This window comes from Coregonus lavaretus (assembly GCF_964263955.1).
Source record: "Coregonus lavaretus genome assembly, contig: HAP1_SCAFFOLD_1890, whole genome shotgun sequence".
Taxonomy (NCBI): domain Eukaryota; kingdom Metazoa; phylum Chordata; class Actinopteri; order Salmoniformes; family Salmonidae; genus Coregonus; species Coregonus lavaretus.
Window position 1 is genome coordinate 53,446 of NW_028162028.1, and position 19,993 is coordinate 73,438.

The 19,993-nt window shown below is 43.4% G+C and overlaps 1 protein-coding gene and 1 long non-coding RNA gene across 2 annotated transcripts; both read left to right on the forward strand.

The window, feature by feature from the left end:
• Positions 1-836: 836 nt before the first annotated feature.
• On the forward strand, positions 837-2,681 carry LOC311119742 (tripartite motif-containing protein 29-like; the record flags this gene model as incomplete). Its single annotated transcript, XM_084194403.1, has 3 exons — positions 837-1,248; positions 1,626-1,721; positions 2,670-2,681. Exons 1-3 carry the CDS (start codon positions 865-867, stop codon positions 2,679-2,681), a joined length of 492 nt encoding a protein of 163 aa, XP_084050529.1. The 5' UTR covers positions 837-864.
• Positions 2,682-9,365: 6,684 nt separating this feature from the next.
• Positions 9,366-11,175, forward strand: LOC311119741. Its single transcript, XR_014612015.1, has 2 exons — positions 9,366-9,427; positions 9,664-11,175. It is a non-coding gene; the product is annotated as an uncharacterized lncRNA (long non-coding RNA).
• The last annotated feature ends 8,818 nt before the right edge of the window (positions 11,176-19,993 follow it).

The window sequence follows — 19,993 nt, forward strand, 5'->3', positions numbered from 1 at the left end:
AAGAAGAGATACAAAGAACTCTGATTATAAAATGTCTTCTCTTTTTAGTCCTAGATATGGCTAGGGTTAGGGTTACTGCTGAATGTAGTAACTCTAACCCTGACCCTAGGCCTAACAGTAATAACCACACTGTAATGTAAAGTATTACCTCATTCTCAATGATCAGTCAATACATACAGTATTCATTTAAACTACAGTATATTGTATCAATATCAAACCCCCCCATTACAACCACTTATTAATTATTATAGACACTTATAATCAGTGTTATAACACATAAGTGTATTATAAGGCATTATGAAGCTTATTATAATAATTATAATATGTACTTCATAGGAACTGTTACCCTTTATATATTCTAACAACTCATATTTGTTAGATTTATTCCAAATGAAGGGCCCTAACCTAGAAACTAAAATATTTGTCTCCCTCTCCACGTTGAACGCAGTTCTCTCTCTATCCCTCCCTCCCTCCCTCCCTTCCTCCCTCCCTCCCTCCCTCCCTCCCTCCCTCCCTCCCTCCCTCCCTCTAACCTCACCTATCTGGCAGAACCAGGAAGTCCCTCCCCCTCCCAAAAACTCACTTATGTGGAAACGAAACTGATCTGAGTCTCTGTGTCGTCTGTCTGTGTGAGAGTGAACAACCATCCAAATGGCTCAGCAGGGAGTTCTGCTGAACCAGGACCAGTTCTGTTGTTCTGTCTGTCTGGATCCAGTGAAGGAGCCGGTCACTACTGCCTGTGGACACAGTTACTGTAGGCGCTGTATTGAGGGCTGCTGGGATCAGGGTGTTCTGAAAGGGGTCTATAGCTGTCCTCAGTGCAGAGAGACCTTCACTCCAAGGCCTAATCTGAGGAAAAATACCATGTTGGCTGAGGTGGTGGAGAAACTGAAGAAGACAGGACTCCAGGCTGCTCCCCCTCCTGCTCTGTGCTATGCTGGACCTGGAGATGTGGCGTGTGATTTCTGCACTGGGACCAGAAAGCAGAAAGCCCTCATGTCCTGTCTGGTGTGTCTGGCCTCTTACTGTGAGATTCACCTCCAACCTCACTATGAATTTCCTGGTTTCAAGAAGCACAAGCTGGTCAAAGCCACCGCACAACTACAGGAGAAGATCTGCTCTCATCATGACAAACTGCTGGAGGTTTACTGTCGTACCGATCAGCAGTGTATCTGTTATCAGTGTGTAATGGATGAACATAAAGGCCATGATACAGTGTCAGCTGCAGCAGAGAGGACTGAAAAACAGGTAAGACCAGAACTACTTGTTGGTGACTGCCTGATAAACAAAGAATTAAAGATACAGTAGGAACTAAGGCTGTTTGAATATGAGATCATTCAAATGAAATCAATCCTCTGCATAATAAATATGAACACAAGTATTTGATAAAACTTGAGTATATTGAGTTTGATCCCAATGTATCACCATTTTCTAAAGTCAAACACTATTATCATTCTGAATGCCCTTTTATCTTTCACAAAGCAAGATAAACAAATATAATATTGGAAAGTGACTTCCTCAAGATTATATACATTCCTCTCTATGGGCCCTATGTCCCATTACTATACTATTGATCTAGTGGACAAATAATGCTTGATAGCTCATTGAAGAGTGATTCTCCACAGAGGCAGCTGGGGATGAGTCAGCAGAAGGTCCAGCAGAGATTCCAGGAGAGAGAGAAGGAGCTGAAGGAGCTCCAACAGGCTGTGAGGTCTCTCAAGGTGAGTATTGTTGACCAGAGGAGACACACCATTTCACTTCTCTACTCCAGTCAGAGAGAGAGGGAGAGGGGACTCTCTCCAATCCCACTGACCCCACTGTTGGGTACATGCTGTCTGGACTATTTTCAGAGAATAGACTGCTTAATGTAACCGACGGGATATGAACCAGGTCTACCGCGGGAGAAAGCAACAGCTTGACCGTTACACCAAGAGGACATTCCCTATTGGGCCGAGGGCCGACACTGATTTTGAAATCGCAGGCGGGGCTACTTCATCACATAACCATGAGTAACCATGACTGACTCATGTCCCCTATACATTAACATGGAGCTCTCTCTCTCTCTCTCAATTAAAATCAATTCAAAGGGCTTTATTGGCATGGGAAACATGTTTACATTGCCAAAGCAAGTGAAATAGATAATAAACAAAAGTGAAATAATTTCAAAGTAATAGAGACATTTCACATGTTATAATTGAAGTGCAAACAGAGTGAGCCATTCGCCAGACTGAGTTCTGGAGGTGAAATGGAAATGAATAAGGGAGAGTTAAGTGAGGTAGAAGGTGTGGTGAAGAGCTCAGAACCAGAGCCTGGCATCAATGGACATGATAAAGAAGAATCTGGTGCAGTAGGAGTTACATTGTAGGACAAAGTGGATCCATACCTTTTGGCAGATCCATTTGTGGTTTCAGGGTGGGTGGGAAAGGAGTTGGGTGCAGTTGAATCAGTGAAGGTAACCTGTAGTGGACTTGTGATATTTGTTTGTGTTTCTTCTGACCAGAGGGAGTGGGCGCTCTGCAACTCGGGTCAAGATCTGTTTCTTGCTTTGCTCTTAGGAACAGGGAACCATTGAAAGTAGTGATTTCTGGGGTAGCGTTAAGTGTAGACGTGGAGCAATTGAAGTTGAAGATTTCTGGTGTTTGTGATTCCCGCCATTTGGTGGAACGCAGACCCAGTGGTGAGCGTGGTGAAACATAGGAGTCACTGTCAGTCCTTTTGAATTTCGAGTCTTTACCCGACAAAAGTCATGGTAGGATATATCAATTATCCTGTTAGAGCTTTTGTGGCGAATCCACTGTGCTGTTTCAGGTGCAACGTTTATGGTCATGTTGCAGCAGTTTGTAGGAGGGAGATTCCAAGATGTGGGAAGTGTGCAGGAGGGCATGGGATAGAGGATTGTGTAGTTTCGGTGGATAAAGTTGTGTGTGTCAACTGTTGGGATGCCCATGTTGCTGGGTATCGGAAGTGTCCGGTGCGAGAGAGGCAGGTTGAGGTGGCTAGAGTCAGAGTAGTGCAGAAGGTGTCGTATGCTGAGGCAGTGAAGGAAGTAGAGGAGGATGGGTCAAGGGTGAGAGATCCTGAGAGGATCCCTGTGAGTAGTAGATCTGTGCCAGCACAGAGGGATAGGCCAACGAGTGATATATGCTTTAGTAAAGTTAGCTTCTTAGAGTTCATAGCAATGGTTATCAACTATACCGCAGAAATGGATTGTCAATCACAGAAAATGGATATTGTGATGGCAGCTGCAGAGAAGTATTTGGGCATACAAGATTAGACTTCAGAAGAGTTACAGGGTGTGTTGAGTGGTGGTGTCCCGTCCTCCCAGGCCGTTGGCATGATAGGGTCAAAGTAGTGGAATGGGGTAGTGGGTATTTAATGAGTGTAGGGTTAGTTGGAAGGGTGTTTTTTTATTATTATTATAATTTCCCCTTTTCCCATTTTGTATCACAAAGTATAATGGATTTATATTATAGTCCAGTTGGGGGCGGTAATACAACATATTGGATACCAACCGCTGTTAAACACCAAAGAAGAAGAACCGTTACATTTTGTCTATGTACAGTATTGTAACGATGTTCATATCTCTCTCATTCATTAACTTTCATGGTAGTTGGTTGTGTGGGTCTCTGGTTATGAATAGGGTGCTGACAGACAATTGTTGATGGATATTTATAGAGCTCTGATCAGGACGACAATAGGAGTGACCTGCTATTGGAGGTATTAATGTTATTATGGAGAATTGAGAGAATGGGTGTAGTAGTGAGATTCTGCTGGGTCCCAGCACATTCGGGTGTGGAAGGGAATGAAATTGTAGACCAGTTAGCTAAAAGAGCTTTGAAACTAGATATAATTGATATTAATGTTCCACTGGGTAGAGGTGAGGCCAAATGTAAGATCAGAGCCATGTTGATAGATGTGTGGCAGAAGAGATGGTACTCTGAGCACAAGGGCCGGCATTTATATGAATAGTTGACAGTTTTACAGAAAGGTCGATGGACCAAGATTCAAAAGTCAGATTAGGAAGGAAGAGGTGGTGTTTACTTGATTGCGCTTAGGACAATGTACATTGACCTCGTCATTACATCTGGTTGGCAAGCATGGGAATGGTTTGAGTGTGGAGGGTATGGTCGATGAAACGGTGGAGCATGTGTTGTTATATTGTTGTAAGTATGTTGAAGAGAGGGAAAGATGTGTAGGGTCATTGAGGTTGGACGGGGTTGGGGGGGTTTGGAAGGGATTTTGGGGATGGGGGAGGGTCTATTAGAAGTTAGTAGGGCTCTTCTTTATTTTCTCAGAAGTACTGAGTTAGGTAGGAGGATTTAGAAATGTTGGAAACCGTAATTGACCACACACTCCAGCACAGTAGGTGGCGGCATGCACCTTTAACGTTGGTTTGTGGACCGCCATTATATCATAGAAGAAGAAGTTGGTTGCGTGAGAGATTTGTGGTTCGTGAGGAGGGCTACTATTCTTTTTTCTTTTGGTTCTTGCGTTTTTTCTGAATGTATTTTCTCATGGTGGAGGGTTTGTTTATTGGTTTCCACTGTTTATCGTTTAGAGTTGAGGGGGGAGTAGGGGTAGTTTGTTAGGAGGGAGTAGGGGTAGTTTGTTAGGGCGGCGTGATGGCCTCAACCGAGTGGAGAAGAAACGCTGTCGCTTCGGGTCCGTTCCGGAGAAAGGTGTGGAGGAAGTTTTGCTCATGGTCGGCGAACAGGTTGGAGCGGAACATCTGCACTCTGCATCCAGAATGAACAAGGCGGTGGTTGTGTTAATGAAAAAGGTTTGTCTTGTTGTGAGGGGTGTGTTGGTGCAGATGTCGCCTCTTTCGATAAGAGTTGTGGTGGCTAATCTGCCTCCGTTTATTGCTTCCGAACAGACCCCAAGTAGTTGGTTAGTTTTGGTAAATTTGCAAGTGGTTTCCGTGTGCTCTCGGCTGGGTGCCAAGCGGAATCCGTTAAACATGTCTCTTTTCGTAGACAAGTGTTTGTTTCTTAACAAACCTCAAGGTTACACAGGGGAGGGGTGGAACACAGGGTTTGCTAGCACAGATAGTTTTGGGTGTTTCTAGTGTGGGGATCATCAGTTATAGGCTACAAGCAGCAATATGATTGATAGGTAGGACAGGTATTGAACCCAAATAATCCCTACTCAGATGCGCTAACCTCAACCCTAGTAAACATGCATTATAAAAACCTTCTATATAAAATTATCTCATATTGGGAGTAAATAGCCTCTGAATAGAAAAGAAAAAACACTGCATCTTCCAGCCCACCAATAAATTACATAATGCAACCGTCGCGGTTAGCATATTTACCTCAACATGCCCCTCGCTTGCGTGAGAAGGCAGAGTGCTCGATGCTGGTTGATGAATTTTACAATTAATGTACTAGGAAAATACGTTTTTGTCGACCAGAGGTGACTGAATTAATGTTTAGGCTTATTGATAATCATTATAGTAATGAAGTATAATTTCAAAACATGAAAGTTGTCAAGTGGTGGTGGTACCAGGAGGGAGGAGAGTAGAGCAGGGTCAAGTGGTGGTGGTACCAGGAGGGAGGAGAGTAGAGCAGGGTCAAGTGGTGGTGGTACCAGGAGGGAGGAGAGTAGAGCAGGGTCAAGTGGTGGTGGTACCAGGAGGGAGGAGAGTAGAGCAGGGTCAAGTGGTGGTGGTACCAGGAAGGAGGAGAGTAGAGCAGGGTCAAGTGGTGGTGGTACCAGGAGGGAGGAGAGTAGAGCAGGGTCAAGTGGTGGTGGTACCAGGAAGGAGGAGAGTAGAGCAGGGTCAAGTGGTGGTGGTACCAGGAGGGAGGAGAGTAGAGCAGGGTCAAGTGGTGGTGGTACCAGGAGGGAGGAGAGTAGAGCAGGGTCAAGTGGTGGTTTTACCAGGAGGGAGGAGAGTAGAGCAGGGTCAAGTGGTGGTGGTACCAGGAAGGAGGAGAGTAGAGCAGGGTCAAGTGGTGGTGGTACCAGGAGGGAGGAGAGTAGAGCAGGGTCAAGTGGTGGTGGTACCAGGAGGGAGGAGAGTAGAGCAGGGTCAAGTGGTGGTGGTACCAGGAGGGAGGAGAGTAGAGCAGGGTCAAGTGGTGGTGGTACCAGGAGGGAGGAGAGTAGAGCAGGGTCAAGTGGTGGTGGTACCAGGAAGGAGGAGAGTAGAGCAGGGTCAAGTGGTGGTGGTACCAGGAGGGAGGAGAGTAGAGCAGGGTCAAGTGGTGGTGGTACCAGGAGGGAGGAGAGTAGTGCATGGTCAAGTGGTGGTGCGCAGGCCGTGGAGAAAGCGGTGGTGGGGAGGGTTGCAGCTGGGCTACATGAGCTGAGGCAGGTTTCTGTAGTAACAGAGACTCCGGTGGGCGAAGGCAAATATTGCCTGTCATTGGGGAAGAGGCTCTGATCAGGGGGGAAGTGCAGGGGGGCAGAGACTGGGGAGGAGGAGGACGGTACCGTGCCAATGGAGGAGGAGGAAGAGGGGGGAGGTGAGTCTGCGGGAGCGGAGGACAAGGCGTCTCGTTTTCAGATGGCTCATTGGATCCAGAGCTGACAGCCAGTCAGGCTGAGGGCCCAGTACATACGGTGAGAGAACTTTCTAGGTTCCTGATGGAGACTAAAGGGGAAAAAGAAGGTTCTGCTGGAGTCTTATTTGATTGATCCTGGAAGGTTTGTAAGGTCAGTACAACACGTGATGAAGAATGAGGGGTTTAGTGTCCTCTCACCCAGGAAGCGGTATAGGCTGAGAAAATGGGTCATGGGTTCTTATAATAATAATAATAATAATATGCCACTTAGCAGACGCTTTTATCCAAAGCGACTAACAGTCATGAATGCATACATTTTTACATATGGGTGGTCCCGGGGATCGAACCCACTACCCTGGCATTACAAGCACCATGCTCTACCAATTGAGCTACAGAGGACCACATTTAGCAGATGCTCTTATCCAGAGCGACTTACAGTTAGTGAGTGCATACATTTTCATACTGTCCCCCCATGGGAAACGAACCCACAACCCTGGCATTGCAAGCACCATGCTCTACCAATTGAGCTACAGAGGACCACATTTAGCGCTTGTAATGCCAGGGTAGTGGGTTCGATCCCCGGGACCACCCATATGTAAAAATGTATGCACATGACTGTAAGTCGCTTTGGATAAAAGCGTCTGCTAAATGGCATATTATTATTATTATTATCCTGGGTGTTCTCAGGTTCTGCTCACAGACCTTTCCAAACTCTCTCTGTCACAGATAAATCAAATAGACATTTCCCTGGCCTTTCACAAACTCTCAGCTGCTGTCTCTCAGACGGTTTACCTTTGGATTTTATAAAAAGTTCTGGGGAATTATTGGACAGGACGTGTGTTGCGTGAGTGCGTCGGGGTGGGGGAGCTGTCGCTAAGCTGTAGACGGGAGGCTTTGACTCTCCTGCCCAAAATAGGGATTTGAGTAACTTAAAGAACTGGAGGCCTGTGGCATTGCTCTGTTTGGACTATAAGGTCTTTACCAAGGTCCTCGTTAACAGACTGAAGTCCCACCTGGACTCTATTGTACACAAGGACCAAACGTACTGTGTACCAGGACACTCAAACACAGACAATCTGTTCATAATCAGGAGAAAGCCTTTGATAGGGTGGACCATGAATATCTGTTCAATGTGTTGTTTTGGTTGTGGGGAGAATTGTGTGGCCTGTGTTCAAATGCTGTACGCTGGGGCTTCATGTATGGTCAAGGTGTGGGGAGGGCTCAGTAGGCCAGTCTGGGTAGGGAGGGGCATTCACCAGGGACAGTTCCATCGTTCTGACTCAGCAGCACAGAGGCTACTGTACCGTACGGAGGTGGGCTGGAGGGAACCAGCATGTGCTCTGTTGAGGAGGGCTGGTGGTTTGGGGCTGGATCAGCAGCTCTTCATCATGCGGCAGGAGAGACTCAATACAGCAGGGGTCTCTGATTTCTATGCTGCAGTACTGAGGGCTGGAGCAGCCTGAGGAGGGGCCACCACCGTTTCCACCACTGCAAGTGACAGCAGAGACTGGGGACTGGCAGGAGAGTCTGGAGGACTTACTGACTTTTAACACTCTGAGCTTAGTGGGAGTGAAGGGGCATCAGTGGCAGGGGGTTGTGGGGGCTGAGAGCATGGCAGGGTATAGGTGGAGGGGCTCAATAAGTTCCCAGTGCTGGAAAGGTCAGGGGTCGTCCAGTGGAGGGTATTACATGGAGCCCTGGACACCAATAGCTGGTTGGCTCGGGTTGACCTGGGAGTTGGAGAGGGGTGTCCGTTTTCTGCAATGACAGACAGTTCATCATGTTTTTTCTGTGTTGCCAGGGTAATGCCATTACTGTTGACGCCTTAGGGTTGAGTTTGAGTTGTACAAAATGATCAACAGTGTGGAGATGTTTCAGGAGGTATGGGGGCTCAGGGGGGCTGTCTGAACGGCTGGAGAGGAGGGGTTGGATGGACGGTTGGAATGTGGTGCTGGTTGGTGTATTGTACTGTGGTGTTGGGTACTGGATAATGTGATTGTGTGGAGGTTGTGGTGGCACGCAATGTGCTTTTAGGGGTGGGGGTGTTAGTGTAATGAGGATGGCTCATTAAAGTAAGACAAGTCAGTCTCTCTCTCTCTCTCTCTCTCTCTCTCTCTCTCTCTCTCTCTCTCTCTCTCTCTCTCTCTTAACAGCGCTCTGCACAGGCAGCAGTGGTGGACAGTGATAAGATCTTTACTGAACTGATCCGCTCCATTGAGAGAAGGCGCTCTGAGGTGAAGGAGCTGATCAGAGCCCAAGAGAAGGCTCAAGTGAGTCAAGCTGAAGGACTCCTGGAGCAACTGAAGCAGGAGATAGCTGAGCTGAGGAAGAGAAGCACTGAGCTGGAGCAGCTCTCACACACAGAGGATCACATCCATTTCCTCCAGGTAACTCAACTGCCTTGATACATGTGATATGAAATTAAAACTCTCAATAATTTGGTTCTGCTCCCTCTCACTCTCTCTCTCTCTCTCTCTCTCTCCCCCTCTCTCTCTCTCTCTCTCTCTCTCTCTCTCTCTCTCTCTCTCTCTCCCTCTCCCTCTCCCTCTCTCTCTCTCCCTCTCTCTCTCCAGAGTTATCAGTCTCTCTCCGGTACCAGTGTATCTTCAGACTTACCCAGCATCGTTGTCCGTCCTCTTCAGTACTTTGGAGATGTGAGTAAGACTGTGTCTGAACTGAGAGAGAAACTAGAAGACGTCCTTAAAGGAGAATGGACCAAGATCTCCACTACAGGTGTGTTGAAAATAATAAGAACATCAACTTTAGACCATTGAAAGTTCCCTACTAGTCATATACATGTGGAATATGGTATGATGATGACATTCCCTCTCTCTGTGAATGTGTTTGTGTGTCTGTAGTGAATATAGTGGATGTTGTACTGCCTCCAGAGCCCAAGACCAGAGAACAGTTCTTACAATGTGAGTCTCTTTATTCTGAAGTAACTAACAGTCTCTTTTTACTGACACTCCTAACAATCCCTCTAGAAATATATAGCAATAGTAGATCTAATCAAAGACTGGGTATCTATCTGACTCCTCATATTTCTCTAATTTGATCTCTGCTGTGCTCTAATCAAAGACAGGGTAGATACAGTATCTGACTTAACTTATTGTTCTAACTCCCCTCGTTGGTCTCTGCTCTGCTCTTCTCCCAGATTCCTGTCAGCTCACACTGGACCCAAACACAGAACACACACACCTCTCTCTGTCTAAAGGGAACAGAAAGGTGACCAATACAGGCCTAGTCCAACCATATCCTGATCATCCAGACAGATTCACCAACTACTTGATGGTTCTGTGTAGAGAGGGTCTGTCTGGACGCTGTTACTGGGAGGTGGAGTGGAGTGGGGGGCGTGTTGATACAGCAGTCTCATATAAAGACATCAGCAGAACAGGGACAGGTGGTGCATTTGGAGACAATAACAAGTCCTGGAGTTTAGAGTGCTCTAGTGGTGGTTATTTGTTCAGACACAATAATGTTAGGACTAAAGTATCAGGCCCTCAGTCCTCCAGAGTAGGAGTGTACCTGGATCACAAGGCAGGTACTCTGTCCTTCTACAGTGTCTCTGACACAATGACCCTCCTCCACAGAGTCCAGAACACATTCACTCAGCCCCTCTATCCTGGGTTTCTTTTCAATCGGATTGTCTCTGGTACTGCTGAGCTGGTTAAACTGTAGTAGGGTCCACATAGATACTAGTCATGCTGGTGTAGGCTATAGCTGAACTGGTTAAACTGTAGTAGGGTCCACATAGATACTAGTCATGCTGGTGTAGTCTATAGCTGAGCTGGTTAAACTGTAGTAGGGTCCACATAGATACTAGTCATGCTGGTGTAGTCTATAGCTGAGCTGGTTAAACTGTAGTAGGGTCCACATAGATACTAGTCATGCTGGTGTAGTCTATAGCTGAGCTGGTTAAACTGTAGTAGGGTCCACATAGATACTAGTCATGCTGGTGTAGTCTATAGCTGAGCTGGTTAAACTGTAGAAGGGTCCACATAGATACTAGTCATGCTGGTGTAGGCTATAGCTGAACTGGTTAAACTGTAGTAGGGTCCACATAGATACTAGTCATGCTGGTGTAGTCTATAGCTGAGCTGGTTAAACTGTAGTAGGGTCCACATAGATACTAGTCATGCTGGTGTAGTCTATAGCTGAGCTGGTTAAACTGTAGTAGGGTCCACATAGATACTAGTCATGCTGGTGTAGGCTATAGCTGAACTGGTTAAACTGTAGTAGGGTCCACATAGATACTAGTCATGCTGGTGTAGTCTATAGCTGAGCTGGTTAAACTGTAGTAGGGTCCACATAGATACTAGTCATGCTGGTGTAGTCTATAGCTGAGCTGGTTAAACTGTAGTAGGGTCCACATAGATACTAGTCATGCTGGTGTAGTCTATAGCTGAGCTGGTTAAACTGTAGTAGGGTCCACATAGATACTAGTCATGCTGGTGGTGATGGTCCCCAGATGTGATGATTCATTCTGCTCTGTTTTTATGTACAATGATTTGACTGATTTGATCTTCAGAAGATGTTATGAATTACAATTCAATGCATTCATATTTTTTTAAGTGCAATGTTTTAATCTTATATATTCACATTAATCATGATGTATGCTGTTAATGTATGTTGGTTGTCATTCAGAACCATTGAAATGTTTTCTCAATTGGTTCTCTGTCTCAATGTAATTTTCCTCAGTATCATGGAACAGGTAGTGTTACTTACTTGCTAATTGAACTATATGGGCCGGTTTCCCGGACACAGATGAAGCCTAGTCCTAGACTAAAAAGCATGTTCAATGGAGATGTCCGGGAAACCGGCCCTAAGTTTGGCATCTTTTATTCTCCCATTCTGCTCAGTCAAGCAACATTAAATCTGTCCAGCAGGTTGTGCTATTAACCAAACAATAAAAACAGCAGATATATTGACTTGCCACTCAGTATATCAGTAATGTTCAGAATTGTACTTTAATATCATTGGAGATTGATGGTCTTTTTAATCCACTACCCAGAGTCAGGAACAGATGAAGTTAGGTCTGCTACTGTTCAGTTATTAAATATGATTCATGGTGATGGGAAATAAAAAATCCATCTAGTAGTAGTTTTCCTTTGCTATTTATTCCAAGGTGTGTCTTTAATTTGTAAATGGATTGTGTTGAAGCTGGCATGTGGTGTGGATGATAGAATAGAGTGAATAGAGGAGAGAAGAGAGGAGGAGAGGAGAACATAATATAGAAGACAGATAAGATAGAGAGACAATTCATACCCAGGGGAGTTACTGACTCTGGCCCAAATGACACCCTGTTCCCTACGTAGTGCACTAGGCTACTTCTGACCAGATCTAAAGTTGTGCACTACATGGGGAATAGGGTGGAGATTGGAGATTTGCTCACTGTCATTAGAATGAAAGATTTCCATACAGGAGTTACTGTCTCTGTCCCAAATCTCTCCCTGTTCCCTACGTAGTGCACTAGGCTTCTTCTGACCAGATCTAAAGTAGCCTTCTAGATTTTACATGTTTTCTCCCTGTCATTAGAAAATGACAATATGGTAATGACTTTATTGGTTTCCTCCCCCTTTGTTTTTATTGGTTGTGTGTTATGTGTGTTGTTGTGTTAGGTTTTCCCCCTGTGTTCCTAATGGAAAATCCATTAACAATGAATCAGAAACAAATTATATTCCAGTTGTGTTTAGACAACTTCATGGCTGACATCCCCCAGTTCTGTTAAGACCCATTGAACAGGGTCACATTCTAAATGGTCACTTGTATTGATAGTCTATACTGGGACTAACTGTGGTTAACCATACTTGAGGGTTTCTGCACACATATTCCCTCATCTCCAGAACTTTACCTGATGTCCCGTCTCTCTCTCTCTCTCTCTCTCTCTCTCTCTCTCTCTCTCTCTCTCTCTCTCTCTCTCTCTCTCTCTCTCTCTCTCTCTGTCTCTGTCTCTGTCTCTGTCTCTGTCTCTGTCTCTGTCTCTGTCTCTGTCTCTGTCTCTGTCTCTTTCTCTTTCTCTTTCTCTTTCTCTTTCTCTTTCTCTTTCTCTTTCTCTTCTCTCTCTCTCTCTCTCTCTCTCTCTCTCTCTCTCTCTCTCTCTCTCTCTCTCTCTCTCTCTCTCTCTCTCTCTCTCTCTCTCTCTCTCTCTCTCTCTCTCTCTCTCTCTCTCTCTCTCCCCTCAAACCGTATAGAAAGCAGACAACCTCAATATGGTTTCATTCCTGTAGTTATCAGGACACATGGGGTGTGGAACTATTATCTCCTTTCTAAGTGTGAACTTGTCCACTTCCCTTCATGGATTTAAAAGGAAATGACTGGTATATGTAAATTCCCTCTACCCCATGCCAACACCAATCCAATGCTTTTACATTTGAGAGGAGTAGTTAAGGAATGCTACACTTCAGGAGGAAGGAGAGATTATTGGGACACACCCATGGAGTGATGATAGAGGGATGTGAAAGAGGAGAGAGGTAATGGTTGGACTTGACTTATTTATTCTCTCATTAGACTTATTCTGTTTCAATAACATAATTGAATAACACACAATAAGTACATTTAAGGAAGTATCCATGTATTATAGATTTTATAATCACTTTTGTACTATTTTCACAAGTATGTGGTAAAATTTCACAACTCTTTATACAAAACTCAAAACAGATCATCAAAAAGGCTGTTATTTCAAAACTTTAAACACATTTTCAATTGACTAAGTACAACACACAAAGGAAGTTTCCTTGTATTATATCTTAATATGTGAAATGCACACTTCCTCCCATAAGTCATTAGTAGTTGATGTAGGGTTTCCTCTGTCAAAAGGTAAATCACACCTGTTGACCTATGAGTTATAAATGTTATTACTGTGGAGTCACCATGATCTGATTACTGTCTTGTGTGTGTGTGTTAGTCTTTGATTAGTTTAGTCATCAAGGCTGAGAGGATGTATCTATTTGAAAGGGTGTCCTGCTCTTTGATCAGACCAAATTGTTGTAAAGTCCTCAAGACAATAGAATGGTTGTCAGGCAGTGGAGTCTGGTGGGAGGAGCTATAGCAGGACAGGCTCATTGTGATGTCTGGAATGGAATAAATGGAACTCAGTCAAACATGTGGTTTCATGTGTTTGTGTTTGATACCTTCCATTGATTCCATTCCAGCCATTACAATGACCCCGTCCTCCTATAGCTCCTCCCAACAGCCTCCTCTGGTGTCAGACCTGCATGGTGCCTCAGAGTCTGTGTAGGAACTGTGAGGTGGGTGTGTTGGGAACATTATTCCCTATTTTTCATAGTTCCACAATCTATTAATAGCAAGAGATCTGCAAATCATGGTTATTTTATTTATAACTAGAGAATTGTGCTGATTCAAACAAGACAAACATGCTTATTTTTAAAGTAAGGACATGTGCAAGAAAGGTTACTTGTAAAACTAAAATAACCAACACCCTTTCTTGTGATGGGTTGTAATATATATATAAAAATATGATAATATATTTCCATTCACATTGTGTGTGTGTGGTCCCAGGTGTGAGGGGCTTGTTGTGATCCTGGGGGTAGTGCATTGGGCTGTACACTGACTGTATGCCTTCTTAATATTGAGTTGCATCGGGTGGGGGGCTGTTGAAACTGTTTTGAATGGGGTGTGTTTTGGGGTCTGGGGGTGAAATCAAACATTGTATTCAAACTGGTTAGGGGTAGACTTAGACCCCCCAGAACATTCACACCTGGTCCTTTGTTGCAGGATTTGTTTTATACATGTTTGTACATTAATTTCTTACATTTCCATTCCCAGGTTGAATGTCAATAAGAAGTAATATAATTGTATGTATGACTTTACAATGTCCAGCTACATTTTACTCCACATAGCTTTATAGGAAGCAGACTTTACAATGTCCAGCTACATTATACTCCACATAGCTTTATAGGAAGAATACTTTACAATGTCCAGCTACATTATAAACCACATAGCTTTATAGGAAGCAGACTTTACAATGTCCAGCTACATTATACTCCAGATAGCTTTATAGGGATTAGACTTTACAATGTCCAGCTACATTATACTCCACATAGCTTTATAGGAAGCAGACTTTACAATGTCCAGCTACATTATACTACACATAGCTTTATAGGAAGCAGACTTTACAATGTCCAGCTACATTATACACCACATAGCTTTATAGGAAGCAGACTTTACAATGTCCAGCTACATTATACACCACATAGCTTTATAGGAAGCAGACTTTACAATGTCCAGCTACATTATACTCCACATAGCTTTATAGGAATCCGACTTTACAATGTCCAGCTACATTATACTACACATAGCTTTTAAAGGAAGCAGACTTTACAATGTCCAGCTACATTATACTCCACATAGCTTTATAGGAAGCAAACTTTACAATGTCCAGCTACATTATACTCCACATAGCTTTATAGGAAGCATACTTTACAATGTCCAGCTACATTATACTAAACATAGCTTTATAGGAAGCAGACTTTACAATGTCCAGCTACATTATACACCACATAGCTTTATAGTAAGCAGACTTTACAATGTCCAGCTACATTATACTACACATAGCTTTATAGGAAGCAGACTTTACAATGTCCAGCTACATTATACTACACATAGCTTTTATAGGAAGCAGTTCCTAATCTACTGAAACTTCTTCATGGCCAAGTTGTTTTATTGAATAATGTTGACCCACCCTTGGTTTTTGAATTTATTCAACTATGAATTTGGCTCTATACTCCAGCATTTTAGATTTAATATTAAATGTTTTAAATGAGTCGACAGTACAGAATGTCACCTTTTATTTGAGGGTATTTTCATTAATGTCTGTTTTACTGTTTAGAAATAAATATACTTTATTTATCTAGGCCCTCCATATGTAGGTGTCATAAGTATTTGTAAAAATTCACTTATAGTGTATTACACTTTGTCAAAAGTTTAGTATTTGGTCCCATATTCCTAGCAGGCTATGACTACATCAAGCTTGGGACTCTTGTTGGATGCATTTGCAGTGTGTTTCGGTTGTGTTTCAGATGATGTTGTGCCCAATAGAATTGAATGGTAAATAATGTATTGTGTCATTTTGGAGCCACTTAAACATATTATGTTCTTATTTACAATACAAGTGACTCCAAAATGATTCAATACGTAATTTACCATTCAATTCTATTGGGATATTGTTTATAGATGAGGATATTGTTTTTATGCAGATTTTTGAATATTCGCATGAAAATCTGTTTCCATTTGACTGGCGTCAGATTTTCATGTGAATATTGTAAAATCTTCATAAAAACATGTGCATTTTACCAGCAGAGATGTTTCCATCAAATTGACGTGTTGAAGATAAATGGCTGTGCGTGATGACGTAATGCACATACAAATATATATTTTAGAAAATACTAATATATTTTTGCAGTTAAATTCCCATGTACTGGTTTAAAAAGTTATGTTAAATGGGTTTCCATCCCATTTCCAACTCTACCGATGGTTTGGTCAGATGTTTTGGGGGCATTATATAGTGAACGTGCCCACTCTGGATAGGCTGCCTACATGATGACATTATTATGGATAACTTATTTCATCTGTAGCTTAATAAACTGCATGGTTTCCCGAGTTGTAGTGGGAGGACCACATCACATATCATTGTGTGACTCCAAGTTTACTTCAATATGATGGTTATTATATCAATATTTGTGCATTAAGCGTTTCCACTGCCATTTCTCGCTTAATTAATTCTACAGAGGTATTTGCACCCCACTGCATCCACATGTTTCTTTACAATTTCTGATCATTTTACATGACTGAAAATGAAAGAGAACTTTTGATTTGACATATTCATCATTCACCACTGTGGCTTCTGAATAGGTCACTGTACATTTATGGAACCTTTAAAACGTTGTAATGTTTTACCACAACCTTATATTTGGTTACACGTCACTATGGCTTCCATCCCTATATACCTCAGTGCATCCATCCAGGACTAACGTCTCCAAACAGATCTAAAAGGCCTCCCCCACCACTCAGACTTTCAAAGAAATTAAAGTTATCTCTGTTACTCTGCTGTGCAGTTTGTTGTATGGACATTGCAGAGGCCCTTTTAAAATATCCACTCTGCTGTCTGGATCTACCAAAGGATCCAGTTACTATTCCTTGTAGACACAGCTGTATGCAACATCATCTTCTTAGCTTGACTTCCATCCCCCAAAAACCTGTAGATACAGAGTACACAGTCAAGAGGAAGCCACTCCCTGTCCTCTGGTGTAGAGTTCCATGAAACAGAAAGTCATCTTTGACACCCTGTTGCTCAACCTTCAGGTGAAAGCACTAAAATGGCTGACAATCTAGAACTGTTCTGTTGCTTCGTCTGTCTGGATCCACTGAAGGATCCGGTGACTACTGCCTGTGGACACAGCTACTGTATGGGCTGTATTAAAGAAAGCTGGGATCAGGATCATCTGAAAGGTGTCTACGCCTGTCCCCACACTCTAAAAAATGCTGGGTTGTTTGGTTGACCCAAATGTTGGGTTGCAGGCGTTGGGTCACTTAGTTGGGTTGTTTTCTTTCAAAACTGCTGGGTTATGGATGCTGGGTGTTGGGTTATTGTTGCTTGGTTATTGAGATATGACCCAGCAGGTCAGATCAGAAGACTGTAGGCATAGTTTAGTAGGGGTGTGGCTTTCAGATAGTTATTTTTAGCCACCCATGAGAGTAAATATATTTCCTGTTCATCTGGTCTGTTGCATAGTTAGCACATGTTAAGGTTGAACATTGCACAGTGCAGACAGTCCTTTACCCCAAGGCCTGTTCTGAACAGGAGTACTGTGCTGGCTGAAGTGGTGGAGAAACTGAAGAAGACAGGACTCCAGGCTGCTCCCCCTCCTGATCTGTGCTATGCTGGACCTGGAGATGTGGCGTGTGATGTCTGCACTGGGACCAGAAAACAGAAAGCCCTCATGTCTTGTCTGGCATGTCTGGCTTCTTACTGTGAGACTCACCTCCAACCTCACTATGAATCTCCTGCTTTGAAGAAGCACAAGCTGGTCAAAGCCACTGCACAACTACAGGAGAAGATCTGCTCTCATCATGACAAACTGCTGGAGGTTTTCTGCTGTACCTATCAGCAGTGTATCCAGGGTCGTGCACAGATCTTTCAGAGGCATGTGCTCAAAATGAAAATAAGGCAACCCCGCTTAAGAAAAATACATTAATAATTCATACCTGGAAATTCATAACAAATGAAATACATCTGTAGGAAACATTTGACAAGAGGGTTTATAAGAGCTATTAGCTGATCATTGATGTTGATTGTAGTAACTTTACAAGGATTATCCACAGGCCTTTCAATTCAACATGAGGTAGTGTCCCGTTAATGCTGTGCCAACTCTAGGATGATGACATCACAGGAGGGTAAAGGTCACGGTCAACATCAATGTCCATAATAACCATGCTCCAATGTAAGGTAATAATACTATACTGCAGTTAAGTACACAACCTATTCAGTAGGAATTGTTTATATAGTGTCCACACTATAACACTGTTCATTTACTATCTCTAGACCTCTTTCCCAGTGAAATGCACTTGAAATCAAATAACCTCCTGGATCTGAGGCCATACCCAGCATCATTATCACATTGAAGCATGGGGGGGAGAGATCAGCTTTAATATTGCAGATATATTGTGGCTTCTATCAGTGTAATTGCATAATTTCCAATCCCCCATATATATGTTTTGTAAATGTTATTTTAAACATATATATATTTTAAATATATTTTCCTTCTTTATTATTTTCCCCTAACCCTACCACCCCTCCTAAACTAATGGACAACAATACTTAGGCTTCCACTTCCAGCTTATAAATGTACATACTACATACATTTCACAGACACTACATTTTACATTAGTTATCTTTTGTTTGTTTTTAGTCCCCGCCTTCAGCTACCCTCAGCCCCTCCCATCTATCTCTGAAGACCATCCAGTTTTGATTTCTAGCTGCCATACAGTGCATTCGGAAAGTATTCAGACCCTTTAACTTTTTCAACATTTTATTACGTTACAGCCTTATTCTAAAATTGATTTAAAATGTTCCTCATCAATCTACCCACAATACCCCAAAATGACAAAGCGAAAACAAGTTTTTATTTTTCCACACTTATTAAAAATACAAAACAGAAAAACCTTATTTACATAAGTATTCAGACTCTTTGCTATGAGACTCACAATTGAGCTCAGTGCATGTCAGAGCAAAAACCAAGCCATGAGGGTGAAGGAATTGTCCGTAGAGCTCTGAGACAGGATTGTGTTGAGGCACAGATCTGGGGAAGGGTTCCAAAACATTTCTGCAACATTGAAGGTCCCCAAGATCACAATGGCCTCCATCATTCTTAAATGGAAGAAGTTTGGAACCACCAAGACTCTTCCTAGAGCTGGCCGCCTGACCAAACTGAGCATCGGGGGAGAAGGGCCTTGGTCAGGGAAGTGACCAAGAACCCGATGGTAACTCTGACAGAGCTCCAGAGTTCCTCTGTGGAGATGGGAGAAACTTCCAGAAGGACAACCATCTCTGCAGCACTCCACCAATTAGGCCTTTATGGTAGAGTGGCCAGATGGAAGCCACTCCTCAGTAAAAGGCACATGACAGCCCGCTTGGAGTTTGCCAAAAGGCACCTAAAGGACTCTCAGACCATGAGAAACAAGATTCTCTGGTCTGATGAAACCAAGATTGAACTCTTTGGCCTGAATGCTAAGCGTCACGTCTGTAGAAAACATGGCACCATCCCTACGGTGAAGCATGGTGGTGGCAGCATCAGGCTGTGGGGATGTTTTTCAGAGGCACAGACTGGGAGAATAGCCAGGATCGAGGGAAAAATTAACAGAGCAAAGTACAGAGAGATCCTTGATGTAAACCTGCTTCAGAGCGCACAGGATCTCAGACTGGGGCGAAGGTTCACTTTCCAACAGGACAACGACCCAAGACAATGCAGGAGTGGCTTCGGGACAAGTCTCTGAATGTCCTAGAGTGGCCCAGCCAGAGCCCGGAGTTGAACCCGATCTAACATCTCTGGAGAGACCTGAAAATAGTATAATAATATATATAATATGCCATTTAGCAGACGCTTTTATCCAAAGCGACTTACAGTCATGCGTGCATACATTTTTTTTTTTTTTGTGTATGGGTGGTCCCGGGGATCGAACCCACTACCTTAGCGTTACAAGCGCCGTGCTCTACCAGCTGTGCAGTGACTCTCTCCATCCAACCTGACAGAGATTGAGAGGATCTGCAAAGAAGAATGGGAGAAACTCCCCAAATACAGGTGTGCCAGGCTTGTAGCGTCATACCCAGGAAGACTTGAGGCTGTAATCGCTGTCAAAGATGCATCAACAAAGTACTGAGTAAAGGCTCTGAATACTTATGTAAATGTCATATTTCCGTTTTTATTTTTAATACATTTGCAAAAATGTCTACAAACCTGTTTTTGCTT